The sequence below is a fragment of the Athene noctua genome, chromosome 1 (genome assembly GCF_965140245.1).
Source record: "Athene noctua chromosome 1, bAthNoc1.hap1.1, whole genome shotgun sequence".
NCBI classification, from domain to species: domain Eukaryota; kingdom Metazoa; phylum Chordata; class Aves; order Strigiformes; family Strigidae; genus Athene; species Athene noctua.
Genome location: NC_134037.1, coordinates 230,985,126 through 231,012,949, shown reverse-complemented (window position 1 = coordinate 231,012,949; position 27,824 = coordinate 230,985,126). Strand labels below are relative to the sequence as shown.

The 27,824-nt window shown below is 38.2% G+C and overlaps 1 protein-coding gene across 4 annotated transcripts; it reads left to right on the top strand.

Annotated features, from left to right (window-relative positions):
* Positions 1-760: 760 nt before the first annotated feature.
* Positions 761-27,824, top strand: SUGT1 (SGT1 homolog, MIS12 kinetochore complex assembly cochaperone). 4 transcript variants are annotated; one of them, XM_074912294.1, is made up of 13 exons: positions 761-896; positions 1,012-1,057; positions 4,696-4,786; positions 5,466-5,535; positions 5,883-5,953; positions 10,749-10,802; positions 12,537-12,548; positions 13,576-13,615; positions 14,197-14,293; positions 15,310-15,417; positions 25,242-25,332; positions 26,134-26,315; positions 27,292-27,824. In XM_074912294.1, the coding sequence occupies exons 1-13, from the start codon at positions 865-867 to the stop codon at positions 27,391-27,393; spliced, it is 996 nt and encodes a 331-aa protein (XP_074768395.1). In that variant the 5' UTR covers positions 761-864; the 3' UTR covers positions 27,394-27,824. The 4 variants fall into 4 exon arrangements, with proteins under 4 accessions (XP_074768395.1, XP_074768404.1, XP_074768386.1 ...); XM_074912303.1 differs by having other exon boundaries at positions 12,537-12,552; positions 13,580-13,615; XM_074912285.1 differs by having other exon boundaries at positions 12,537-12,553; positions 13,593-13,615.

The window sequence follows — 27,824 nt, the reverse complement described above, 5'->3', positions numbered from 1 at the left end:
TTCTAACCCTCCCTAGTACGACAAAGGAAGGGAGAATGTGGAGTAAATCTTAAGACGGGGGCTCGCATTTGGAGTTTGAGCAACTCCTCCCCTCTCGCAGCTGCCTTGGTGCCTGTGGTAGCAGGCGAACAAAACACACGAACCCCAGCTGCTGCTGACTCAGAAAGAAAAAAAATGAGGCCGCACTTCTTTTCTGCACGCTTGTGAAAGTGTGGAGAAAACGGCACTTTTTTTGTGAAGCGTTTCGCAGAAGGGAATCCGCGGAGAGAGGCCTCACGCTGCCAGCGCTGCCTCAGCGCAGCTGCCAGGCGGCCGGGGTGCTCGCTGAGGCACAGCGACAGCGCCGGGTGCCGGCCCCCGCCAGGCTGGGGCGAGAGGAGGCGCCCGAGCTTCAGAGGAGCCGCTGCCTCCCGGGCGGGCCGCCCCTGCGCCCGCGGCCACAAACGGCTCGGCCTTCACCCGCGTTCCCCTCAGGCTCGCACGCCAAATGGCGGCTTCGCCAGCTGCCCTGCTCTTTCCCACGTCTGTGCAGGCGCCGCCTGAGGATCCCTACCCGCGACCCGGGGCCAGCCTCGGCAGGGAAGGAGCCTCCATCCCCCTCAGCGCCGCCGGGGAGGAAGGGGCGGGCGGAAAGGACTGCGAGGCCGCTCTGCCAGGGCCGGTCCTCCCGCTCTCCGGCAGGGGGAGGAGGCGCGCTGGGCTCGGCCGCCATGGCCGGCCCGCCTCGCCCGGAGCGGCGCGGGAGGAGCTTGCGGCGGCGGTTCGCCCTCCGCATCCCGTCGGGCCTTGCGCGGCTGCGGCCTTGGGGTTCCCTTGCGCGGGTGCCTCAGCGGCTCCAGAAGTTTCCTGGCGGCGGCGGGCGGCATGGCGGCGGCGGCGGGAGCGGCTCCTCCGCGGTGAGCCCCCCTTCCCTCCGACCCTGCCTTGCCTTGCTTTGCCTCCCCGCGCCGCCTCCGCGCCCCTTCCGCCCGCCCCGCCTCGCCCTCTTACGCCGTTGTGTTTTCTCGGCAGGTTCTCGGACGGGGACGTCGACCGGGACCCGGGGGCGGCGGCGCAGGTGAGGGCCGGGCCGGGGCGGGCCAGGCCGGCGAGGGCTGGGGGCGGCGGTGGCGGCGGGCCTGGCCTTGTCCCTCCGGTGTTTGAAGTGTGCCGGGCTGCCGAGCCGCCGGTGTTGGGGTGCTGGAGGGAGCCGGGGCTTGCAGTGCGCTGTGCCGCTCTCCGGGGCAGGCGAGCAGCCGAAGTGTCGTGGGGTTGCCCTTCCTGCGAGCGGGGGACTTGCAGTTTCCCTTGGAAACCTCTCGTGTGAGGTCTGGCTGCAAGGGAGTTCAGCGCAGTTCTGTCAAAATACTTCTGCTACCTGTGTTGTAAAGAAGGAAGAAAAAAACCCGAAACAACTAACTTTCTCTTCCGTGTGGGTAGAGGGTTGTCCAAATAACTAAATCAGTTGTGATTTGTAGTTAGTGCCAGGCGTATTGGAGAAATGTATTCAATCTTTATTCGTTTTTATTCTGCCCTGATCTATTTTTTTTCCTCTTTCTGTATTTTGTGGGTACTAAAGCCGATATTCATTTCATCGCAACATAAAAAACAATTTTGCTACGGTGAGACCAGTCATTCGCTGGAACAACCTCCTCGTAGACGTGGTAGATCCTGATCACTGGAGGTTTTCATGACACAAGTGGGCAGGGTGCTAGATAATCTCATCTGGGCTCCTTTTCCCATGAGAGATTGAAAGAGATGGTCTTTTGAAGTTCCTTCCAACCTGGTCTGTCTTAAGATTCTGATTCTACCCATTAGCATGTATTAATGTGCTTTCAAAGGTTATTTTTACTTAAAACAGAGGGTTGACAAGAAGGCAGAACTGGAGGGTGGAGAAGTATTTCTATTTAACATACTTGGAAAGGGAGAGTATGTAAATGGTTAGTTCTGCTTGAATAGAGTAGGTGGCAGAAGCATAAGATGATACTGAATTATCTTTTTGTAAAGAAAATGGTGAAACTAAATGTTACGGTTCTTTGGGGTTTAAGTTGTGGTTTGTAGAAGTTTTTAAGAAGATAAATAACGTCTTAAAAGCATTTTGGAATGACCCAATGTATTTGGCATAGTGAAACTAATTTAAGATCTAAAAAATAGTTTCCCATTGTGGGTGAAAAAATCACCAACAAAGCATCTAAAAAACCTTCAACACCAATAGGTCTTTGGAAATGTTGAAGGATACTGTCAGAATATGCATTTTTTTCTGTGTTTACGTAGTTACTCTGTTTTTCTAGTTTATGTTTCAGTTCTTTGTACAATCACCTCTTCAAAACAGTATGTGATGCACTCTGTAAGCATTGTTTACTATCTGATACAGTAATACTGGTGTTACTTGTATAGCCTTTTTCAAAAGTACTGAATTGAGTAGGCAGATTGGCTTGATATCATCTCTGAACTAGTAAGTCTCATAGTTCAGTGTAGCATTTTGGTGACTTAGAAGTTCGGATCTACAGGTAGTACCACATGTTTGCATGATCTTAGGTGTGGTCTTTTAACTCATGTACTTAATATTTCTAATATGGGACATGATACTATATAAATGGTGCTGTGTAGTGCTTCCACACATGACTAGACTTGTGTCCAGTTGTCACAGTATTTCTGCGTTGTGTCCGCAGGACTTTTGGTTCCTTTAACTGCTGGAGAGCATGCTTTGGCTTTCTGCCCTTGGATCTGATACAACTGAAAGATCATCATCCATCCTTAAATACTGTCTAAATGATACAGCTGTGAACTATTTTATGACTTCTTTTGTCATTTTAAATTGAAAAAGTAGGTTACTATGTGAAGACCGAAATCACCTTTAATTCATACAAACTCTTATCATTAGTGTGGAGGGACCTGAAAGTTCCCAGTGTATTTAGATACAGATTTGCAACCTGGTTGCATGGTAAGGCCCTTTAGAACCAAAATATGTAGAAAACACATATTTGAGTGTGAGGACAAGGTCTAAGCTTGTTCTAAGTAACTGTTGTTGAGGTCCATAATCTGGAATTCCTGGTGCTAATGGAGTATTACTTGGCTGTCTTCTCAAATAACTGTGTTAAAGGAGTAATTTATAGTCTGTGTGTGGCTGAATGAGATGTGATGACTTACTGATAAAAACCCAAGAAAGAGATGAGTTTCATACTGTTGAAAGTGCTTGGGTTTGGTTTTCTTTGCTTTTCTGGGGTGAGGGCTAGTTCTGTAGGAGAATCCATTCATATGTCATCTGCTGATTCTAATTGATGCTTCTGTCATTGGTGTAAATCACAGGAAATAGTATTTGGAGTGAGGTGTGATCTGTCACAGAAGTGTCTCTGTGAAGTGCCTATAATGGGCAGAATCAGACCCCACTTTGAGGGATTTTGAGGGTCAAAAGCTGTGCTTCACCTCTTAGCATAATATGAACCACTCTTAATATGTGTGTTACCTCCTGTCCCTCCTGTGTGGAATACCTATAGCCATGAGTATTTCTGTATAAACAACTGCTTTTGAATGACTTTAAATCGTAGGAGGGCATCAGTATGATCAGATCAAGTTACAGTTGTCTACTGCCTGCCACTTTCTTCAGAGACCACCAAGGTTTTCAATTTATGTGCTGTACCTGTATATAGATTTGCATATCTTAAACTGGTAAGAACTCATGCTACTGCTAAAAGAAGCTGTTGTGGCCATTTAACTACTAGTTGACGTAAACATTTTATGTGGTGTGAAATAAACAAGTTGCTGATTTGAATTAAAACTAAGGCAAGTCCTTGTGCTCTTCCTTTTCCTCTGGCTTGGTGGGACAGACTTTTGTCAGCTGTGCTGTACTAATATTTATGCAGGTTTAAAGCCTGTATCTTTGCTATGTTCATGCTTGCTAGATTCTGAGTGGAAGTCAATTTAGCAAACAGATATGGTACTGTAGTGGCCTTGGAAGACTGTGCTGTCTTCTAGCAAAGAGAAGAACTTCTCTCACTAACAAGGAGAGAATTGGAGATGCTATTTCCAGGTGTGTGCATCGAGTCGTGATTTTATTCAGTTGTGCAAAAATCAGACTTTTCTCATAGAGAGCAAACTATAATTATTTCAATCTGTATACTCAGCGATTGCCCTAACAAGGGACTACTTTATGGTTATTTCCATTGTGCAACAACATTTCCTGTGAGCCATGTGCTCCATGAGTCTTTTGCTCTCCTGCTTTTGTGCTTAATGTAAATTGGAACAATCCCTTATGCTCAATAACGTGTAATGTGGTATTTCATCACCTGTTACAGTGCTTTGAGCACGTTAACCCCACACAAGTATTTTGATGTACTGCATGTTGACTTCCAAATTCCTAATACTGCAGCGCTTCCTTAAATCCAGCAGACCTGTGTACAAATACACTGAGAATTGTATGAAGGTCTTTGTACTACAGAGGATCATCATGCATTAGGGTTCAGGTTTAAGGCATTTGAAAGTCCTCTTTCCTTCTCAGTAAGAAACAGGCTCCTTGAATTTGATATAATTGTCACATTCCTTGTACTTGAAGCTCTGACGTTTAAGCTTTGTGAATGAGAACTGAGCAACAGGTAAACAGTCATGCCAGTTGGGATATTTTCTTCTGAAACATCTCTTAGTTGACAGAGTTTGGTACTGTGTTTTTATGGGGACTTCCGAGGTGCCATTTCATAGGTTTTTTATGTGTCTTTACAGGAACTGACAACAGCTTTGGAAAAGAATCCAGATGATGCTGAATATTATTGTCAACGAGCTTATGCTCATATTCTTCTACAGAAATATGCTGGTAACATCTTCAGACAACAATGAGAATCCTCTTACAAGTGTATTATAACACATTCTTTACAGAAAGCCAAATACAGTAATAAGAGAAAGTGTTATCTGTAACAGTGTGCTGCTTTTACTGTTAGTGCATAATCTTGTAGTTTTCTTTGTTTTGTTTCTGCAAAATTTCCAATGAATTGGGTACTCTACAGTCCCAGCTTTCCATTTGATTTTAGCCTAGCATTATCTTGGCAGCGTCTTTTTCAAGTAGACTTCTTGGGCAGGTTTTAAGCCTTGTGTTGTAAGCATCTTCCATCCTTATGTTTTTTGTAGAGACTGAATCCTGTCATGGCGGGAATGTGATAATTGAATGGTGCCTGGGAGAAAGATTAACTGAGTAACTTAAGATTTCATCTATTTTTTCTTTCCAGTAATAACAAACAAACAGATTCACATGTCAGATCTAAGCAGAAGATTTGACTAAATGAAAGTCATGGTACTTATGAGCTCTTATATAGAGCTCTGCAGCTGAATCAAGGGTTCATTCGTACCAGTTGCGGCTAGATTTAATTCAAAGTGTGATCTGTGTACGAGCTAAGAAAGCTAACATAGTACACCTTAAAAATTTTTCACTACTGAAAGACTCACAGTTCGCTACTTTTAATAACACATTATTATGTTCCTAAACTGGCTTCCAACAGATGCAGTTGCAGATGCAAAGAGGTCCCTAGAACTCAACCCCAATAATGCCATCGCACTTCTTAGAAAAGGGTATGTATCATACATTGTACTTTGTGAATATTGTGATATTCTATAGGGCAATACCAGTATTGGGATTATGGTTCTGTACAAGCTTTTTGCAACACCATGAATGAAAAACTTTAATGCCATACTGCTTGTAACTCTTCTGTAACAAGGCTGTGGTTATGAGAAGCAATTTAGTTTGGTTATCTTGACATCCTAGCCATTTCAAAAACACACCTCCTAAATGATCTAAATTCTTACATGTTTAATTTTAACCAGTATAGTGTGTGAACTAAGGATGTTGCAATCTTCAGAATGTGGGTTAGGCTGAAAAGTGATTGCTGTTTCTTTGTGTTTTTCTTTGTTCATGCCAGGTTAGGTGAATATCATATGAAAAACTATGCATCTGCTTTAGAGTCTTTCAGAGAGGGACAAAGGTTGGACAGTAAGTATTAAAACTTCTTGTGTGCACATTACTCCTTTGCTAATGAGAAAAAACGTTCTATGTTAGTTGAAAGTGAAGACCAAGGATTTTATTTTTTTATTTTTCAAAAGGCTTATCAATTAGGTGCTTGACTTCAGATGTCAGGCTTTTGGGAAGGTTTCTGCAAAAAGTGTAAAACTGCTTAAATATGTGTATCAAAGTTCTTAGCAAGTACTATATGGGGCTTTTTACTTTTTTTTTTTCTTCTTTATAAAATGGGGAGTGTTTTCCTGCTTCCTGGAGGTCTTACACATAAATGGTGGCAAAGGTGTGGCATTTAGTCATAGAAAAGTTTCTGAACAGAACTGACTCGTTGCATACAGCTGGAATGTCTTACTTCCTAAACTGTTTGATAGAATGGTCTTTAGAAAGAACATGCAACTTGATGGGTATTCAAACTGACAAAATGGATATTTACCTCACAATACATATCACTTAATTACAGAAGCATATTTATTATATATCTTTTTTCTTAGAGTGTTGGCCTCCCAGCTGGACTTGAGTGCTTTTTAGTTTGGGGAGAATTATCACTTTTTAAAAACCCAGCTTTACTCTAGAAGCAGGAAAGGAGTAGTTTAGTATTGAAGGCTTTGGTAGAAGCCATGGGGAAGCATACAACAAAGCAATTGCAAGATGGTTGTGACTCCTTTCTCTTCCCTCTTGTCCCACATTTTAAAGAAAACCCCTTCAACTTTCCATTCCCTTTCTTCCCAACAGCAGAAGGAAATGGTAAGAAAAAAGCACCTTGAAAGGTTACACAGAGCAAAGTGCACTCATCTGATAAGCATTGGTCATGGTCTCAGATCTTTTCAGTATGTTGTCCTGTCTGTAACAGTGGCTGGGACCTGGAGGTTTAGCAAGAATGTAATTACTTGGCCTCTCCCAAATATGCCATCTGATCCTCTAATCTAAAATTGGTGTTTCATGGGAGCGTAAGCTAATTTGTGCTTGCCACCAAGCGATGGTGCTCCTTCCTACTCTTGCACTTGCTTAGCCTCCTCTTTCAATGCCTTAAGTCTGCAGAAACCTACAGTTTTTAAAGTATTTTCCCCGTGGGTTAATGTGTTGAAATGTCACAATGAAAGGTCTGAGTGCTGAAGCCAGCAGAAGTGAAGTGGAAGAACAGTGTTGGGGCAGTAGTAGTGGTGGTGGAATTGTAGCAACTGTTAGTTTTCAGTTCAGCTGCTCTGGAATAGGAGTTAGAATATAAGAAATTTCCTGACATTCTTTCAGTTTTGGTAGTTTGGATAACTGGGTAGTCTCCACTAGTTTGTACATTGGAAAAGCAGGTGTGTCTTTTCAATCTGGCCAAGTTCTCTATCTTCCTGTGAAAGGAAGTGGTTCCTTCCAGTGACTTCTGCAGCATTCCTTAATTCACAGGTAAGTTTTCATACATGTCCAAACTCATCACTCCTGAATTTAATTGAATGATTAATCTATATTTTTTCATATTCTTGCCCAACACCAAGCAACCACTATCAGTTTGAGGCTTTTCGTGTACATGGATTTTGTCACCTTTCTAGTTTGTCAGTTGGAGCTGTTCAAAATACAGATTATAGCCAAAATCTCCTCAGGCCAGAGCATCACTTTTTTTCATTCTGTTTAACCTCCCATCCTAGTTATGTTGTAGGGTGCAACAGCACACAGAGCTGCAGATATCTTTTAGAAAAGTCAGTGAATACCAGGATCCTCTTAGCTAATTCAGAATCCCTGAAATACAGCACGTTTTCCTGTGTTGAATTGCTTAACTTCTGCCTGTTTGAATTTAATTTGCCATTGTTTTGCTGCTTATTCACTTTAAGTGTTTCTGAAGCTTCCTAGTCCTTCCTGATTACACTTTCATCTGAAGATAGCTTCTGCTGTGCTTCTCATATCTCATTACAAAATTTTATGACCCGCTGTGAGATTAGGAGTCTCCTGAAGGCCTTCTTAATAATACAGATTTTTTTGTTGTTGTTGATTCTCTTCCATATTTTACCTAATTTGTAGGAGTTTATGTCAGTAACAGAATTTGCCTTTGCAGTTCTGTGGAATGATTGATGGATCCCAGGTGAAAACAGTTGTGAGAATAAATGTTTTGGCAAAGTAATTAGCTTCCAGTTCAATGCAGCTAATGCAAAATGAACAAAGTGCAGAGGGAGAATTTGCGACATACTGCTAAACGGGTGATAGAGAGAAGACTTTAACTGTTGCTGCCTCAGAGAGAATTGCTGTGGTGGGGAATTCTTTGCTGGCAAGGCTGGTTTCTTTGCTGTGTGCAAGGGGGCAGAAGTACGCTGGTACATGTTTCTGTTCCTTGCTAATGTCAGGACTGGTTTAAATCTTAATCTGGAATGCTAACAACAATGAGCTTCCTACTTGTGCTCATTACTGGTAGGACTGACAAGCTCAGGGTACCACAGCAAGCTTCCCATTACCCACCTACAGGGATATCTAAATAGGTCTTGACATGATGAATTGTTGAATGTACAATGTTTATTTTATAAAGTAACATTAGGAAGCAAGATTCCTTTCACTCAGCCATGAGATTAGATGCATGTGGATTTTTGGAATTCGTTAATTTCCTTAGATTGAAGCAGCAGTGTAATCTGTTACTCTTCAGTACGTTGTGTGGATTTAGGACAACTATACTCAAAACTTTCTTTTTTTTTCTGTGACCACCTAATCAGTTTAGTAAAGGTGGAATGTGTCAACATTTTAAATAAACGTCTTAGTAGGTACTTTTTCTTGAGTTCTGAGAGCTAGTAGATTTTCAGTAAGTGAAGAGCCAGTTAGGTTTTCTGAACTAGAATGTTATTAATAGAAGTTGTTTGTAAGTTCTTTGGGAGGATAATGCAATTATACAGCACAAAACCAAAATTATTTTTCCTCAGATTATAAAATGTGTTGGGATGCAGGGAAAGAGGCAGTGGTTGGTAAGGGGGATCTTCTACGAAGATAACAAAGATAACACTGGACCTTTCTTTTTAAAATTTGTATTGCATACCAGTCTTGTCATAGACCATAGACCATGCTGCTGAAATTCAGAGGCTGGATCAGTGGAGACAACTCAGTTTCTCTTTGCTTAGGCTCCTGAACCTAGCTCATTTAATTTCATTTCTGATTAATAAACTTTGTTCCTGGCTGCAGAACTTGGAAGTCTTTTAGGGTGCAGGTGCTAAATTTTAAAGTTATAGATTAATTTAGGTTGCAGGGAAGCTCTGGACCTCATTTAATCCCATATCCTGGCCAAAAGCAGTATTAACTTTGGATTTGCCTGTGTTTACTCAGGTCCTTCTACTGTTCATTTCCAAGTATCCCTAAAACTGAGGATTCCACAGCCTCTTTGGGCAGCCTTCTCCAGTGTTTGACCACTGTTTTAGTAAAGTTTTCCTTATCTAATCAGAACTTATCTTGCTGCATCTTGGATCCTTTGCCTCTCTTCCCCACGTACTTCTGAGGACAGTCTGCAGTCAGTTTGTCTGAATATCTTAAGTATACATTAGTAATTGAACACAGCCCTCGAATCCCCAGCAGAACCCTCTGATAGTTAATTTTGGTTAATTCCATGTGAAAATAGGTATTTTCTTTCTAGGATTTGCTGGAATATAGAAAAAACTACAGCAGTCAATGTCAGTGACTGTATTCTGAAGTCAAGGCAGCCATATTATTATTTGCATTTTTATCTAACAACAACTGAGAGATTACATAAATGTTTATGTAGCTTAAAATTTAGATAACTTTTAAGATGACTGGTGGGAATGGCAGAAGGGAAGAAGAAATGACTTGAGGAGTGGGGTAGCAATTTTAAGACCGAAGGTGCACCTTAAAATTTATGTACATTCTATATTTGAAGGGGTTGGGCGCATATGTTGCATAACTGCAGTGGAGTGACATTTGGTGTTACATGCCTGTCTGCTGGGAACTCTTTTGTTGAGCTTCGTTGAGCCTCCTGCTAAACAGTTGGTTGCGTGAAACTCCCTCAGTGTGAACTCTCTGTATTGTAGAAAGATAAAAAGTTCAGCTATTCTTAGTCCTTGGTCAGTAATGTTGCCACTTTTTTACTTTCCTGACTGTGAGAGATTTTTTCTGAGAATTTTATTGAAATAAGATGATAACTCTCTTACACTGCTACCTTTTGAGCTATTTTCTGGTGAATTAATTTCTGAGAAGCTCGCTTTCTAGAATATCAAGGTCTTACTAAACTTCGTGATTTTGATTCACAGGGTGGAATTGGCACCTATGTATTTCTGACATCCTGGAAACTTCCTATGTGTTTGTAAAGTTTGTGTGAAACCACCAGGAGAAAATACTTGGTGTTTGTGAAAACTTGTGCAACTTTGGGTTGTCCTCAGAACAGACTGTCTCTTCTGATACTTCTCTAGAGGAAGTGTGTGACTGTTTGAAAAAGTAATTTTAAGAATAATGAAAAATGTGTAAAACTATATTTCTTGCTATCCAAAAAGTTATACAGGGGTTGAGCAGACTGAAAAGCAATAGTGTATTTGGGTCAGTTCAGACAAAATCTACTGTCCTACGAATTAATTTGAAGTTAATTAAATATAACAAAGTTAAATAATAGAGTTGTACAAAAAACTTAAAGCTTAATTGGAACCTCAGAGGTTACAAGAAGGTAATAGGAAATGATACCTTTTTTAGTAAATTGATGTGAGTTTGAAATGGATTTCTTCCAGCTGGCAATTGTGAGGATTTGTTTTTTATGCAGTACATGTAGTGCTTGAAGAGTTTTAACGTTACTGTGTTTGATCTCTTCTAGATGTAGATGATACCTTTACTATTTGGATTAAGAGATGTGAAGAAACACTAAATGGTAAGAAAAAACATTTACTTGATAAGGGATTTGATATGTCCTGTGCTTTGAAGCTGTGCCATGTTTTTTGAAGATTTACAGTTTAAGTCTTACTTAGAACAAAATAATTTTTTTAAAGGAAAAAAGTAACTTTTTCCTGTTTGTTTCTCTCGGAGTAAACATCCAGAATGCTTCTATACTTCAGCTTTAGATGAACATTAATATTAGGTTTTTGATGTAATAATTAGCTGTGACAGGGGAGTACCTATTTAAAGTTCGGACAATCATAATTAATTTTGTTTTCATACACAAGTGCTAACTAATTTTAACTGTAGAAGCATGTGTCAGCTTGCTTTCTAAAAACAACATGACAATAAGTTTCCAAGTCTTGGGGAATATAAAGTTGGAAAGAGGTGGAAATTAAGGGATTTTACTCCCTGATTCCACCTGGAGAGTGCCTTAAGTGCTAATCGCTGCTCTGGCGTTTTTATCTGTGATAGTCAATGAGTATAGTTTACTTTCATACCTTCCTACAGACTGGCATCCCCGGGGGTTAACTCATTCACGGTGCTTAAAATGCCTGTGGATTTTAGTGAGCTAACAGAGTAACTGATACTGTTTTTTCCTCCACTTGTTGTGACTGTTCCTCCTCTTTGTGGTTCACACTGGTGAATGAGGCAGTAGAACAAGTTCATGTCATCCTGTTGACTAAAAACCAAATAGAGGAGAAATCGTTTGTGATGTATAGGAATGAACAGATTTCCGCTTCCTTATGCGTTTTTGCCAGGTTGTTTTTGTTGGTTTTTTTTGAGAAATAAGATTGTGCATGCCAATCACCTAATTTTAAAGACTTTTCTTGGGTGACAACTTTCTCTGCCCTGTCAAGGAGAGAGATTATAATACACATTTTTCTTTAATGTCACAATTACTTTTGCAGTGTTTTGTTTGGTTCAACTCAGTTGTCCTGTTTTATCCTGAATATTTATCCCTCTCTTCTCTTTTTTTGAACCATTTTCTTAATTCTCTGATATACAAAAAAAAAAAACAACAAAAAACAAAAACAGTGAAGCAACAACTCTGATTTCTTCATTACAACTTAATACTCTTTTTTATTAATCTTTATCTTTGTTTAGCAGTATGTTTTATAAAGAAACAAAGGGAAAATTTGATTATTTTCAAACCTGTTTTATCTGAAATATTTTGGGAAAAACATATTTAGAAGAGGAGATACTGAGCTATAGCTTAAATCCAAATATTACAGTCTATTTAATGTGATATGAGTGAATTTGTCTGCTAAATTTCCATCTCATTTCCCAACTGGGTTTGCCTAGCACAAGATGCAGTTTTGATGAGAACTTTGTGCTATTCCTATGGATGGGTGCTAGACCTAGTACAGTCTTGTGGGAAAGTGCCTTTTTAAATTTTTGTTTGCTATGATACTGCTTTGATTAAAAAAGGCTGTATAGGTTTCTGATAAACAAGGGAAACTAATGGAAAGTTTATTCCTTCTGTTAATCAGAACATGCTTTATACTACAGTTGTTCCTTTGCACAAGTTGCCGACTGAAGTCTAATCAAAAAGTAGAGTGTCATAAAAGCAAAATATTAGAGGTAGAACTCGTATGTTTTTAACTTTTCTACTGTTGAGACTGGAATAAATGCAAAATGTCTGGAGTAACTGAAGAAAGCTAGAATAAGTAAATGCCTTTAAGTTCAATATGTCTTTTTCTGAAAGTGCAACTTTTTCTTTTTGCAGCATCACAGACAGAAGTGGTAAGATGTTCTCCTTAACATGTTCACTGTTTCAATTTCTTTGTTAACCTAGTGCATGATTGCAGGCTTCAGTGGCTTCTTACATCTTTCAGGCTTTAAAAATAATCTTTTCTATTGCATGCAATTCTAAAGGATTTAACTTTTCTTCTAAATGTGTTATTTCAGACCAAGGTTGCAAAATTTGAACCCTGAAAACTCTTAGGAATGGTACACTAATCTGGCAATTACTGTGCACTCATTGGAGTAAACTTTTCTGGCCTACAGTCTGTGGCCTAATTTACAAAGTACCAGCTTATGATGTCAATACTAACTTGCTCATGAATGCTAGAAAGAATTTTTTTTTCCAGTAGCTTGCAAGTGGTTTGTACAGAATTTTTTCCTGCTGTATTTTGTTCAGCTTTCAGTTTTCTTTTTTCATTGGAAGTCTTCAGAAGAAATGTTGAAATTGACACACTCCCTCCCCCGCCTGCCCTTTTTTTTTTTTCTTGAGACCAAAAAAATGGAAATTTGCGTTGGATGTTCTGTTCCCTCTTTCATAGTTACTTCCATTTTTTACATTTTAAGAATAGGGTAGAGGAGGAAAGTGTACAGAAGACATGGTGGGTGCATGTAAAGATAAATCTTACAGTTAAAAGGTTTTTCTGTGTTAAAAGTTATACCTCGAGATCAGGTTTCCTTCATGACTTTTAGATTAGCAGCATAGCCACTGTATGTCTTTGAGGTATGCTTCTTATGCAGAAATAAAATGAGCTAAAGCTGAGCTTACTGCTATTTATAAAATGTCTGACCAACATATTTTAAGTTACAGACTAACATATTTAATGTAAATAGAAACTTTTTAATTCTTAATCTGACATAAATGGCTAGGGGAACGATGAAGAGCTTCACCTGTAAGTTAATGCTCATACATAAATCAAGAAAAGGGGAGCAATCTGTATGAAAATGATTTATATCTTTGAGAAGTACTTCATGATATATTTTTCACTTACATTGATGTAACCTTTCCAATGGAATATGCTTCAACTGGAATATGCAGCAGCAACCTCTGCCACCAAAGATCAAGTAAGTTGACTTTAGCTTTACTGTGAGAATTAAAATAATTGGCATATAACTGTTCTTTGACTGTAGAAGTTCTTTTGAGGTAACTTTAAAAACATGGCAGTCTAAGTGAAGTGTTTCTCATTGTCATCACTTTTGTTCAGACTGAATTGTACCTTCAAGAGATTATGCCCCACTGGGAGAGTGGGGAATGGAATAAGCATTCTGGCTTCTGTTTCTAATTGTTATGCTGAGCTTGATTCAAAGAGTGCCTCATTATGCCTAGTATAGGTAATTTTTCTGAGATACTTTTAAGATCCTGAATTAAAAAGTGCCCTTTAATTTATAGAAGGCAAACTATATTATGAATTGATTAAAGCGTCTGAATTTTTATATGCTTCTTGATTAGAAAGATTCTTTGTTTTTCTAACTACTTATCTTGTCAATTCTGCAACTGCTCTTTTAGAGAAAGGGGGAGAAATGTAATTTCTTATGTCTTTTCTCCCCTGTTAAACTACACAATGTACTGTTCCAGCTTTTGATAATCTTTATACCTCTTTGCAGTGCAGTCAGTTTTCTCTCTCTTTTTTTTTTTTTTTTTTTAGATATGACTGGTACCAAACAGAATCTCAAGTAATTGTGACTATAATGATCAAGAATGCGCAGAAGGATGATGTCAGTGTGCACTTCTCAGACAAAGAGGTGATTTGTATTGGTTATTGGTATACATTCCTAGGTTGCCCAAGATGTAGTAATTAAAACACTGAGCGTTATCTGCTGCAGTAGCATGAAAAGAATGTACAGGTGGTCTTCTGTCTGAGCTTTTGTGCCCAATCAAGTGAACTGGGATCTATTGCCACAGCAGGATCCATGGGATTTATACACAAGCAGTATGTGGTGTGCCTGCTGCAAAGGGAACGTCTGGTTTTCAGCTGCCTGTGTGTTTGGAGGGCTGGGGAAGGAAGTGGTCTGAACTTCCAGGTGTTTGAGTATGCATGCATCTGGAGTGGGAATGGACAGAGACAAGGTGTTCTAAAAATAGGTATGAATGATTAATATACTGCTTTAGGACAATTATAGAAAATTAATGAATGCTGCTGGGTGGTTTTTTCCTTGCTTTTGGCATCAATAAAATTGTTAATGGCAGCAGACTATATATTTCAAGAAAGTGCAGTAATCTCTTTATTGTAATGCCATATATGGTACCAATGATGTTAATATTTAATTTAGCTGTGAATATTGAACATGTAGGTTCTTTTTCTCAACTAAGTTGATACTTTGTAAACTACCACAAGTACTTGACTGTCTGCTTTAGACTGTTAAAATTGTGTGAACACTTGCCATGTCGTTTGCATGTATTAGAAGGGAAGTTGCAGACTGTTTTCGTGTTTTCATTATTGATGTGTTGATATTTCATTTGCCATATAATTCTTTACCCAAAGAATGCAAATCAAGATGACATGATAATAGGCTTTTTGAGTACTTGCTGTCTAAGAATTGAAATCTCTTGTTCATTTTCTAGTATACTTTAGAAACACCTTGGTCAATAATGCAGTAATGTAATGGCGTCATCTGAAATTCTGACGCCTGGTGCGTTGTGCCCTAGTGAAGGGTCATTAATTTAATCACTTAATCTTGGTGCCAAATGACAATCCTTTACTTGGAAATGGAAAACGGCTCTCAAAGATGACCAGAGATATGTTTTCAACTGTTAACAGATGAATGCATCAGTGAAACTTCCATCCGGTGAAGACTACAACTTAAAGCTTGTTCTTCTTCATTCTGTAGTGCCAGAGCAAAGTACGTTTAAAGTGCTTTCAACAAAGGTAAGCTTCTTAAAGTGTAAATTATTTCATTGACTGTTCCTGATGTTGAAGACATTTCTGCTCTATTGTCTCTCTGCAACAGTTGTAATATCTTGCTTTTTATATAGAAATGCTTTTTCTTCCTTCAAGGTGCCTTTCAACCAGTGGGAGCCTTTCTAAACTTGTGCAAATATCAGAAATAGTAATATGATGGCACTTATTGAAGTGCAAATGACAGTTATGTTGAGGATGCTTTTACTTGTTGCTGTAGAAAGACTGTGTCTTCTTAAATTTCTCTTAAAATTCAGGTATTAGGAAAGTATGAACATCTTTCTACTAAAGGTGTAGGAGCCAATATTGCCTTGTGACAAAGCATCGTTATCTTTGTGTGCTGAAGAAGTAAAAGTCAGACTTCGAAGATTTCAGTATTGAAATAATTCTTAAACCTTCCATGACTTCTTGCTGGTAAAGTTTAGCCATAAGGTTCTTGGCTTTTCAAGAGAGGGTATTCCACGCTGTTCTTGGAAATAGTACTTGCTTGGAGACCCTTGAAAATCACACGGTGTGAGAGAGAATGCTTCTGTCTCAGCGTTTTGTTTCTTCTACATTACAGGTATAGAAAAATAATAAACTGTCTGTGGTCTGGCATTGCATATATTTTTGGTATAACTCACAGGCAGACATAGGCTTTGTCCTTGAAGCCAGGCCTGAATCTCTGAAGCAGGCATGTGTTGTTGATTCTTTCCTTGTATTTCAGCACTGGTTCTGCAGAGCTTTCAGAAATTCCTTTGTGTTCTTATGTTCTGTTTCACCTGTTCCCTTCTCAGGAAGATACCTGCAATAGCTCTTGCATCATTTCAGGGAACTTCAAGATGACATGAGAGGATTGCCATAGAAAGTTGGTCTCATTTTTCCACTCCTTGCACTAAGGAGGCTGGGCAGGTTTATGTGATGGAGTCATGTGAGCTCTTACTCTGTGGGAGATAAGCAGAGTGCTCAAAGTATGTAGAAAATCTGCTCATCCATTAGTATTTATATAAATTTGAGTGGAATGGGCACAGACCTTGTCAAGAGCAGTAACTGTGAGTCCTGTTTCCTTTATGTTTCTATCTAGCTTGTGTTATACTTTTCATTTGTCTTGAAGTTTACTGTTAACTCTTACGAAGCACTGCACACTACTGAGCGCTGTTGAAATGAACGTGACTTTGTTTTTTATGCTACCATCTCTAGCCTGGGTTAATATGAGCCTGGTTTAGACTGAGGTTTATGAAGGGGTGTGAAAACTTTAGTTATGTTCAGGCAGTGTCTGAATTGTAAATATTTTGCATTTATTTTCAAATGTTACTGTTCCTATATAATTGTGAAAGAATATTTTTGAGACACAACGGGATAAGAGAGAACACGAGAGGATTTCTAACGGTAGAGTCAGTGCTTCAACATGTTCTTCCTTTTGTGGAAACGAATAGTATAGGGATATCTGTAAAGGCATAGTGAAGGAATACAATTTAAGATGCCCTAAGCTAATTCCGGTTCCGACCAGCAGATGGAGTCTGGCTGAAGAAAAAAAAAAAATTAAAGGCAAGTCTACTTTAAGCATGCAAAGAATTCTTTAAAGGCTTAGAATATTTTACTTTGAAAAACACCAAGTGCTTTAAGGGAATGGTGTGCAGCCTTAGTGTTTGAAGACTAGAAATTCAGAGTTCTTTTTAGATGTAAGAGCAAAGTACATACACAAAACGAGTGGTATGGAAAATATGCAGTTATTACTTTGAATAAGCTGTCTTAGAACTTTTCAAACCCTTTACAAGTTACTTTGTACCCCTTACATGACGTCCTTTTGCAAGAACTTGGAAAGAAAGACATCATCTCAGTGTTTTCCCAATTATGTGAGCTTCTTACTATACACTCATAAAGAAATTGCATTTTCATGGATAGGAACAGATCTGTTCCTGTGGTTTAATAGTTTCAGATAAGAATAACTGCATGTGTTCACATCGCTTTATTTTGTATTGCAGCTTTGAATGTGTGAGCCACATTGTTGTTAGTATCTTGCAGTCTTCACTGGGCAGCGACACATCTGGTCTTTCTTTTCCAATTATATGAGGAAATACATGAGGAAACAGCGTGGAATGTATGGGCAGGTTATGTAGTGGATAGTTCGTGTTTCCCATGAACTTCATAAAACTAAAATGTAATGGCTAGAAGATGAAACAACAGATAGTAGAACAATCCTGCATGTTTTGATAACTGAGAGAAACTGGAGAGGGAGTTCTCAATACTTCTTGAAATTCAGCATCACTTGACAAATATGAAAGAATAAAGATGCACATTCAGGAGGAAAAAATATCCTTAATTGTATTTGCAGAATTACAGATTCTAAAATAACTGCGAAGAGCAGACAGAATTTACAGACTCTGTGACTGGTTCTTTCAGGGAATGTTAACTGGTGCAAAATGCAATTGATACCTTAAGGATTGTTTCTTTCCTAGCAATAAAATAGAAATTACACCCTTCAATAAATCCCTGCTGTGTCTAGCTCTGAGATACAAAGTCTGTAGAGAAGAGCAGAACTAGCAAATGGTACAGAGGTAGCGTATATAGATGTCTGGAGGTGTCTGAATGGTTTCTGTATGAGCAAAAGCAAATTAGTGTTCGTAATCTGCAGAATTTTGACTTCAAGCTGTGAGCTAGAAGAGGTAAAACACTTGACGCTGACTCAAAAACAGCATAATATGTGGGTCAACTCCAGTTTTGAGATAAAATCTTAATCTCTCTCTGTGTTCTAGTATTGTATATGCTCTAATAGTCGGCGGTCTTACAGCTGATACAGACTGACTTAATGGTGGCTGTATGTATTACTGCCATGCTTGGAGCTATTTTTTTACTTGATTCAAAAGTTTATTTGCTATTTAATAGATATCACTACTTTCAAATTCATCTTTGAGTTGATTATGGTTTCTGTTCACATTTAGTCACGAGTTATTTAGAATTACCCAGTGGTGTTCAGCATACAACTCTGTTCATCTGGGGTCTCAGCTTAATGTTCACGTGAGAAAATGCTGAACACAACCGTATTGAGTCCTTCTCTTGAGTAAATTGCTATATATGCTTAGTATTTTTTTCTTGTACATGAACATCATGATTGGTAGATCATAACTAGACCAATTGATGTTGTTGGTTATACTCCTCATCTGCCAAAGGTGTCTGTAGTAATCTGATTAAGCAAAAAGTAACAGCAGCTCCAAAAAGCACTGCATGAATTTGAGGTTTGTGTCTTACAAATGGAAGCTGATCTGGTCTTTATATGTAGCATGACTTTGTACACAATAGGCAGGATTTTTTGTATTTTGGTGGTCATCTTCACTTGTGTTCACGAGTCAGGTGAAACACTGCGTATTGCACATTACATTCAGCATTTAACAAGAGGAAGGCACCCTTTAGTGGTACTACTTGCTTTTTTACTTCTTTCCAGAAGAGGGAGCCAAAATGTAAAGGCTGGACCAAGTTTGCTCTTTGCAAGTTGCCTGTGTGCAGTTACCCGGTAGCTCAGTGTGCATAATGTTATTGTGCTCCCTTCATAAAAGGAAAAAGGCCTAAAACCTTAAAATTAGTGACTAAATATGTTCAACATAAAACCAGCAGGTCTGTGACTGTCCAGAAGATCTGTCAGGAAAGTAGAAATGCATAAACAGTGTAAGGTTTTCTAATGTTCTGAAACAGTTCTTTGTGTAGTCAGCCTTGCTTTCCTTTCCCTCTTCTGTTCAGTCTATCAGTCAGTGTACTTGGAATTCCAAGGGAATATTCTACCATGTTCTGTTGGAATCTTGTGTAATGTGAGCAGTTTCTCTAGGTCTTCTATTGTGGTTAGGTTATGTTCAGGGTTTTCCTCTCCTTAGACCTGGAAGTGAGAAAGTGAGGATGAGTATGTGCTTTTAGCACAAAGGTTTATGGACTTGAAGCAAACAGGCTAGTGCTTCCTCTTTTTCTTCCCTTCTTCTTGCATCTACAAATAATCTGGAGACAATTACTGAGTTTTCGGTTTTTAGTGGTTTGGGCTTTTTGCAAGTAATGTAGCAATTTAGAGACATTTGAAAATGTAAGCGATAAAAAGGGGGTTCTTTACCCCAGAACTGTCCTTTAATTAGAGATCAAAGTTGTGCTGCAAACGGGGAGGTGTTAGAAATCCTCAGCCTCTTTTACAATTGACGTTTGTTACTTAATAGAGATGTTTGAGGTAGAAGCACACTCTCAGCAGCTTCATGCCAAGTGTGCATCAGTGGAATGTTTCTTTTCCTCAAACCAACATTTTGCCTTGCAAACTCTGAAATACTCTGTGCAGCTTACTGGAAAAGCACACCATTGCCTGTTGCTAAATGTAAAGGAAAAGACTGAAACTTTCACACACTCTTGGACTGTCATGAGAGCCTCTATTCAGAGGCAAAGGTACACAAATAGGTAAAATAAATATGTTCCTCTGTTTTAAGTGAAGCTGGTTCTTACCATTGCAGTCTAATCCTTAAAGGATGCTTTCTCATTTTGAATACTTTCATTAAATAGCTTGCAGGCACTTGAATACAGACTTCCCTGCTCTTATGTATCTGTTTTCTCTGTGAGGCTTTCATGCAGATTCATATCTCCCATATATATTCTTGAGTGTTTTCTGTAAATTATAAACTGATACTTAAGATATGAGTTGAATACTTTTCTGAAATTCCTTGTATCTCTTAGGCAGGGCTAGTTGGAGCAATTTCCTGGCTAGACCATAAAGAAACCTTCCCAATGATTGGCATGATATTTACTTGGCTCAAAATAAGTTTGATATTTTTTTTCTTCTTTATGAACACAGATGGGTGTGGGGCAGATTTAAACTTGTTAATACTCTGAGAACTATATTTTAAGCAACCACGTAAGTCAGTGCCCATGCTTTATATAAGTACATAAAGGAAAACTATGCATAAGTGTTTTTCTCTGTCTTGAGAGAAGGTAGATTTAAAAACTATTGGAATAGCAATGGTTTACACTGAAGATGCAGTGACAAAGAGCTTTAGGATACCTAAACAATCTGCACTGTCAGTTCCTTCTCTAGAATTCAAAATTCTAACAAGTGGTTGCTATGCAGTATCACTGAGGTGGAAACTTTGACCTTTTTGCGATCAGCTCTCCATAGTAGTTGGCAAAGAAACTGAAAGATGTACGCTAAATCCCTTCTGTTGCAGTATATTTGCTACAGAATATTTTTCTTAATTATTGTTTATTTGTGATAACACTGTAGATTTATTTTCATCTCAGTATATTTTGTTTAAAGTTATGGACCAAAGATCTTGGAATTCAGGATATAAGCAATGTGTAAAAGGTCTTTGAATAACTAAGATACAAAACTGTATATGCATATGATCTTAGAGGTAAGTTTGAATAGGTCATTTTTAGAAGATAGTGCTATTTTGTCCTATCCTTAGATAATAAAATATATGAGATTATTGCGAAATGACAGCTCTAAACACTTAACAACTTGGACAAGACAGTCAGTAGTTCAGTAAATAACAAAGTAGTTGATTGGAAACCCTGAATTTTCATTTTTGTGTGTTTGATATAACAAAACATCAGAATTTAAGGGGTATTTTTGGATGCATTTTGAAACTAATGGCTGAACTACTTCTTAAGCTTTGCCAGTTCTGATTTCCTTCATCCTTCTGATCAGAGCTTGACACAAATTTGCCAGTGGCAAGCGAACTTTCCCTTAGCATGGACTGTAAGATACAAAACACAGTAGAAGTTAGAAAAAAAGTCTTGTAACTTGGCAGTGTACACCAGAATCTTCTTTTAGGGAGGAAGATAAAAATTCTTTCCCTTCTAATGTTTCTCAGTTAAACTGGCAATGTCTGTCCTAGAATATAAGTTCAAGTGAAATCTAGTTCATCAGAGGTTTGGGCTTTTTAACAGTAAGATTTTACATAGAAAATTAGTGTTGGCTAACTAGCATTGTGTTTATCTGTAGCTAATGGGAGAAATTATTTCTTAAAACTAGATTAAATGCTGGTTTATGCCAGTCATCTTAAAGGGTTTTCATGTTCTTATACTACCAATGAAATAGTTTAGAACAGTTCCTCAGACTAACTCTGTGGCACCTTTTCTGATAGCTAGTGCTTGGATTAACCTGCAAAATAACTTGTCTAAATCTCTGATAGATTTAAAAAAATGAATTACTTTTATGACTAGAAAATTCTGTGAATAGAAACTTCTCTGTATCCTTTCACTGAGGGTGGGGTTTCTTCTAAACGATGAATCCCCCATTCGACCCTCTTCTCAGAGGGGTAGGTTTCTCTCAAGATAGTATTTCAAACAAGTAGTGCATGCATTAATCAAAATTCCATGTTTCTTTTCCGTTTTGCTTTGCTCACTTTGAGCCCCAAACACCAGGAACTTAAAAATTACAACAGAAAGTAGATTATTTCTGCATTGGAACTTTTCATACATCTGGAGTCCTGTGTCCAGTTTTGGGTGTCCCAATGCAAGAAAGTCACAAATGTAGTGGAACAAGTCCTAGTGGAGGGCTACCGAGGTAGTCAGGTGGCTGCACGGCATGAGCTACAAGGAGAGGCTGAGGAATTAAGCTTGTCCTTAAGTGGCATGCAAAGCATTTAATTTGCAATGAAATTTTCCTGTCTTTTGTTCTAAAGTTGGCACGAGGCACACAGGCATATGTTTTATGAAATATAAATGTTAAATCAAAGTAGTTGGTGAAGGGTTGATGTATTCCTCTTGCCTGAGTACTGAGGTTTTTTTCAAAGGAGAGGAAAAAGCTAACAATACTTGTGTTAGATATGACTTAAGTGTCCATACTGATATGTTACTTTTCTGTGTGATAACTATCAGTATCTGCTTTAAAACATTCATTAAAATGCATTTATTGCCGTTTGTGCACATAATTGAGAATGTCACAGTTGTTTCTCCTTAGATCAAATAAAGCTCTCGAGTTGATAAAATATGTGCCTCCACAAGCAGAATTTTATAGCTTTATGTTTTTGGAAAATGTGGTTGTATAATGGTATGAAGCTAATGATTTCCCTAGTTTTGCTCCTGCCTGCCACTTTGCCTAATGAGTAACTTCAGTTGAAGTGGGTGGAGTAGATGGGGTAGAGGTTTAGTCATGTCATAAATACATTCTGTCTCAGTTCTTCAGCTGTCTGTACTTCTAGCTTGGCAGGGTTGAAATGGTTTAGGTTTAAGAAATCTGCATCTTATACTAGGAATTAGTTTGTACCATTTCATTTTCCTTTGGGATGTTTGTCATGTAGTACTGGCTTAGGGACAGTTTCAGAGAGGGAGATGTAAGAACTAGCAGATAAAAAAAAAGGAGAGGGGGATTACTGGAGCAGCAAAAGTAAAGATCTTCCTTTTTTTCTTCTTCTTATGTATGGACAGAGCACTCTGATGAATAGCCAAAAGTCTTTATAAGGGTTCTTTGGGGAGGATTGTATTCTGAAAACAGTCCATATTTACTAGCTCACAGCAAGTATTATATTGCATTAGAGGTCATTCTTGGTGTGGATGAAATAGTCTATATTTGAGATACTGGAAGATACTGATAGAAAGCCTGAAGTGTAAGGGTAAGAGATAGCATAGGAAGAAACAAACAGAAGAGGAATTGAAGAGGTATGGGGTTGAGCAGTCTCAGTATCAAGCAATTTTTTTTTTTTTTTTTTTTTTTTTTTGGATAGAAAACATGGCGGGGGACGTACTAGTAAGCAGAGTATAAAATCTTAAAAGTTAACGCCTCCTCAACTGAAATGTGCAACTGAATTGATAATACAGTTTTCTCAGGTTTGGAAGAGTTATATAAGAAAATAAGCAGAGGAGAGACAAGTTGTTTAAATTAATACATTTCACTTGTAACTAATTAGTGCCTAATTAAGTGGTTAATTAACTTAAATATTTGACTCATGAGATAAAAATGCATTGGAAAAAAAAACCCTGCTAGTTCTGACACTTATGGAACTACTTGTTGGTCATTATGTACAGATACACAAATATTTTTGACTTCCTTAATCTGATCGCACAGTATTAGGTTTATGAGTGTAGGTGTTAAAAGCAGAACTTTAAGGTTGTAGTTTCCAAGAGTCCAGTGGAGGAAGCTTTGCTGACTTTTGTTTTATTTTAGACTAATTATTGGCACAGTTTGAATGCTGCTTCTGCATAGTTTCAGCAGAAATCTCTGTGTTCTTACAGATTGCAATGTTAAACTCTGTAATACAGGCCGTCTTTAGGGACAGTAGGTTGAGCAACTAGAGTAAAACAATATTTTAATTTTATTTGATTTTTTTTTGGTTGTGAGTTCCACTATTTTAAAAACTGATACTCTGATGCTTAATTTGTGACTTGTAAAGTTGCTTAAAAACATTGGAAGTCCAACAGACATAGGGAGTGGGAAGTCAAATACATGTGGGTGTTGGACTTAATTACTGAAACTCTTTCCTGCCTTGAAGAGAATCCCATGCCTCATGTCTTAGACTTTTTGTGGTTCTCAGTTAGTAAAGTTTGTGACGGAAAATAAGTAGTTAAACTTGTCTAGGGAAATGGTAGCTTCCCCGGGGAAAAAAAGAAAAAGAAGCAATCATAATTGAATATTTTGATTCTTGAAATGCAGCATGATTGCAAACATGGAAGCTTTGAAACTTAAATGAGCTTGTTTCTTTATTTTTATAAGGTATCTCAGTCTTTTACTTACCAGTGACTGATTTGAAGAATGGATTAAATAAATTTCAATTTTCAGATCAACATGGTGCTGTGCAAGGAGCTTGCTGTTAGGATCTCTAGGGTTAGCTTTCACAGTGGTGCCTTTGTTCTTGGGTCTGCAGGGATCCCTAGGTTATAGTGGCTTTAGGTAGAACTAAGAACTCACTTCTGCTGAGCTGTTCACAAATAAGGAACTGATGAAGTTTAGGCAAGCACTGATTTCAGTTAATTAATAGCATCATATGAACTTTGTGATATTTTTTAAGTGAATTTGTCATTTGGAGTGACTGATAGTCCTTGTTTTGCAGACATTGTTTTTCAACTTTGTAACCCTGTAACCAAAAGACAAGGTTAATTACATAGAAACATTTCAATATGGTCGTCTAAAGGCGTTATGTGTAGTTGTGAGTAGGGCATGACATACTTCACTTAATTTTGTTTCTCCCATAATAACTACAACCATATCCGTTTTTAATTGCCAGTTTTGTCAATGGATACTAGACAGTTTTCTCTAAAGCAGTGTTTGTTCATTGAACCAAATAAATAGAGCTGCTGAATTTCTCCAGTGGGGAGATCTGCGTAGTCACAGGGTGTTTTTCTCTGGTTTGTGCACTACACAACAAATATGATGAAATTTTTTGGTGGATGAAAGGTAAACCTAGATAAAGTTGGATTTTGTAGTCCTTCAAAAGTGTTAGTTATTAGAACTGACTGGCAAGAAAAGGATGCTTGAAAGATAATACCTTGGTGCCTGGCAGTATAGAGACATTGAGACTAGTTGTTACTTTTGAATTGTCATAATTTACAAAAAGAATCAAGTGAATAGTAAGCAAAAGATAGTGAGAGTTCAGTGATACTAAACAGAAGGGTAAAAGTCTGATACAAGGGCTACGCAGCCACATAAGAGTTTAGTTGACATGTTCTTGAAGTCACATAACTTTGTCTTGTAAGGTAGGTAGATTTTGCTAAAATGTAGGCTTCATAGTAGAGACACTGTTTCCAAAAGCAAACGTATTTATTTTCTTACTGCTACAGGATCCAACAACTTTGAAACTATTTGGCAGAACTGTTTGCCATCTGGAGTAATTTGTTCTTTGTCTTGTGTTTTGTAGGTTGAGATAAAAATGAAGAAGCCAGAAGCCGTAAGATGGGAGAAGCTGGAGGGCCAGGGAGATTCTCCTAAGTTAAAGCAATTTACACCAGGTTTGTTCTCTGAACTATTAAGTGTTAAATGGTTTATTTGTATTAAGTTACTTGCAGTTATTAATGATATATTTTGTGTTAAATATTATTAATAAAATCACAGCTTCATATTTACAATGAAGATCCGAACAGTCTTGGTTTTACTGTCAAGCATTGACAGAAAAAGTCTGCAGGGCATTATAGAACTTAGGTATTAAATTTAGTCATAACTTCCATTAGTCTGATGCTAAGGACATATGCTTGTCGTTAATTCCTCTGGGCTTAGCTGTTTGGCTATCTGTTTTGGTCACCGTTTTGCAGTTCTACGCATTGTCATGCCTCTGTTGTTGCTTAAATAATTATTATTTACTTAAGTATTCCATCTCTCTTGGAAAGTAATACTTCTGCAGTGTTTCAAGACAGATTAACAATCTGCCTTTGAGAGAATTTGAATTTTCTGATTTACTGATTTATTTTTTGAAATTTAGCTCAGATTTTGTTCTTACTGTCAGCCAGTATCTCCTGCCTTGTCTCAACTTAATTATCTATGTTGCTGTTGTCCAGCATTTTATTGTTGGATAGCTAAATTATGTAACTGTTTACTTAAAAGTAAACTTTTGCAGCTGCTGAATGTAGTCTGTAGCATTTCTTAGTTTATTTTTGTTACTGCAATGCTTATATTGGTAAGGAGGAATCCATTTGCATTTTCAGATTTATGTTCCGTTGTTATGTCTGATTCATCAGATACATACGTGTCTGAGTTCTCTGCTGCTTTAAAAGTCGTGAGAAAATGCTTAGTTAACTTAACACTTCTCTTTTCAGATACCCAGCACTTATATCCGTCATCCTCTCACTATACAAGGAACTGGGACAAACTGGTAGTTGAAATCAAAGAAGAGGAGAAGAATGAGAAGTTAGAAGGAGATGCTGCTTTAAATAAACTCTTCCAGCAAATTTATTCAGATGGTACAGATGAAGTGAAACGTGCCATGAACAAATCATTTGTAAGTAGTCTTAATTCTTTTTCTCTGAAGAAATGTGTAACATTTGCATGCTGACACAATTTAGTAAACTTTGCATGAATTGGGAAGCCTCTAGCTACCAAAACCTTGATCCTGTAATGAATGATGTTGGTTCTTTTGGGGATACTGGTATAACAAATCTTGTTGAAGGCAACAATGTTGTATGCTAATGAATGTGACTCTTTTAAGTCCAAGGTTGTGCTTTGTCACTGGTCTCTTTGTTTCAACCAGTGTTATCAAAGGAAATACAGGTTTGGGCTCACATAGAGCTTGCAGACTTGCCATGGGTGAAAGCATCAAATTCCTCTTGTTTGTATCTAGTTCCTTTTTTTTGTAACCCTCATAGGCAAAAATGTGACTAACCCTTCAAATAGCTTCTTGTTAATATGTTGAGGTAGAGGTGTTAGCTGTCTTTTTTTCTACCTGCCAATCCACAGAAATATGGCGCTCAGATCACAGCTAACCCTTGCAGGAGGTTAAGGCCTTTGCGGGAACAGAAGCACAGACACCAATATGGTGGTTGCTACTTGCTCGATTTATTAACTGCACAGTTGCTTTATATACGCCTTTCCGTACATCGCGAGACCTTTAGTTCCCTGTTCTTTCCATACATGGCGAGATCTTCCGAGCGCCTCTATTCTTCCTGTACATTGCGAGATCTTTGGTCCCCTGTTCTTCCTGTATGTCGCGAGATCTTTTGTGCGCCTCTCCCTACATTAATGAAGTAACATCTCACTGTGTCTAGTACTGATAAAAGTACTTTGGGGCTGAAGATTATGGAATGATGGCTTTGTCAAATTTTACTCTATATGTCCAGAGAATTCCTGTGTAATTGCTACTACATGAAGCTCAAATTCTTCACGTTTCTTGAGAATTTGTTAATCTGCTGTAGAAAATGTGGCCTTTATATTACTAAAATTCCTCTAGCAAACTAAACAACCTTTCTCTCATATTGCAGATGGAGTCTGGAGGCACAGTTCTGAGCACCAACTGGTCTGATGTTGGTAAAAGGAAGGTAGAAGTAAATCCTCCTGATGACATGGAATGGAAAAAGTTCTAATCAAATTTTTAATCTTTTACCATCTGTGTGTTGCCATAGTCATGTACTGACCACTGTGTATGGACATAGCATTCTTGGATTCAAAGCACTGAATGTTCCATTGGAAACAAGAATTGTCTTTACATTTTGCGTGCTTTAGAAATTCCTTCATTCGCAGATGTTAAAGATATACTCAAGAGTGGAACCCTATTTTCATCATCTGTCTAATTTTTGGAAATTGAGTCAATCAGTCTAAATTTTCTACCACCTTTATCAGCTCTACTCTTTGGGGATAGGTTGATCTCTAACGACTGGTCAGGATTATTGCCTTACACCCAGTATTTCTGTTCAGTAACTTATTAGATATTGGCAACTTTGGTTAAAAACACTTTTCAACAACAGTGTTAAAATTGTTTGCTCTTTAACTCTGCTAAATAAAACTGTAAATATAA

What these genes read in the sequence shown, in the direction of transcription:
- SUGT1 (XM_074912294.1), top strand. Translation starts at nt 865, where the DNA reads ATGGCGGCGGCGGCGGGAGCGGCTCCTCCGCG. An exon ending in AGAGGGACAAAGGTTGGACA is followed by an intron (nt 5,954 to 10,748) that starts GTAAGTATTAAA and finishes GATCTCTTCTAG; the next exon opens with ATGTAGATGATACCTTTACT. An exon ending in TGCACTTCTCAGACAAAGAG is followed by an intron (nt 14,294 to 15,309) that starts GTGATTTGTATT and finishes AACTGTTAACAG; the next exon opens with ATGAATGCATCAGTGAAACT.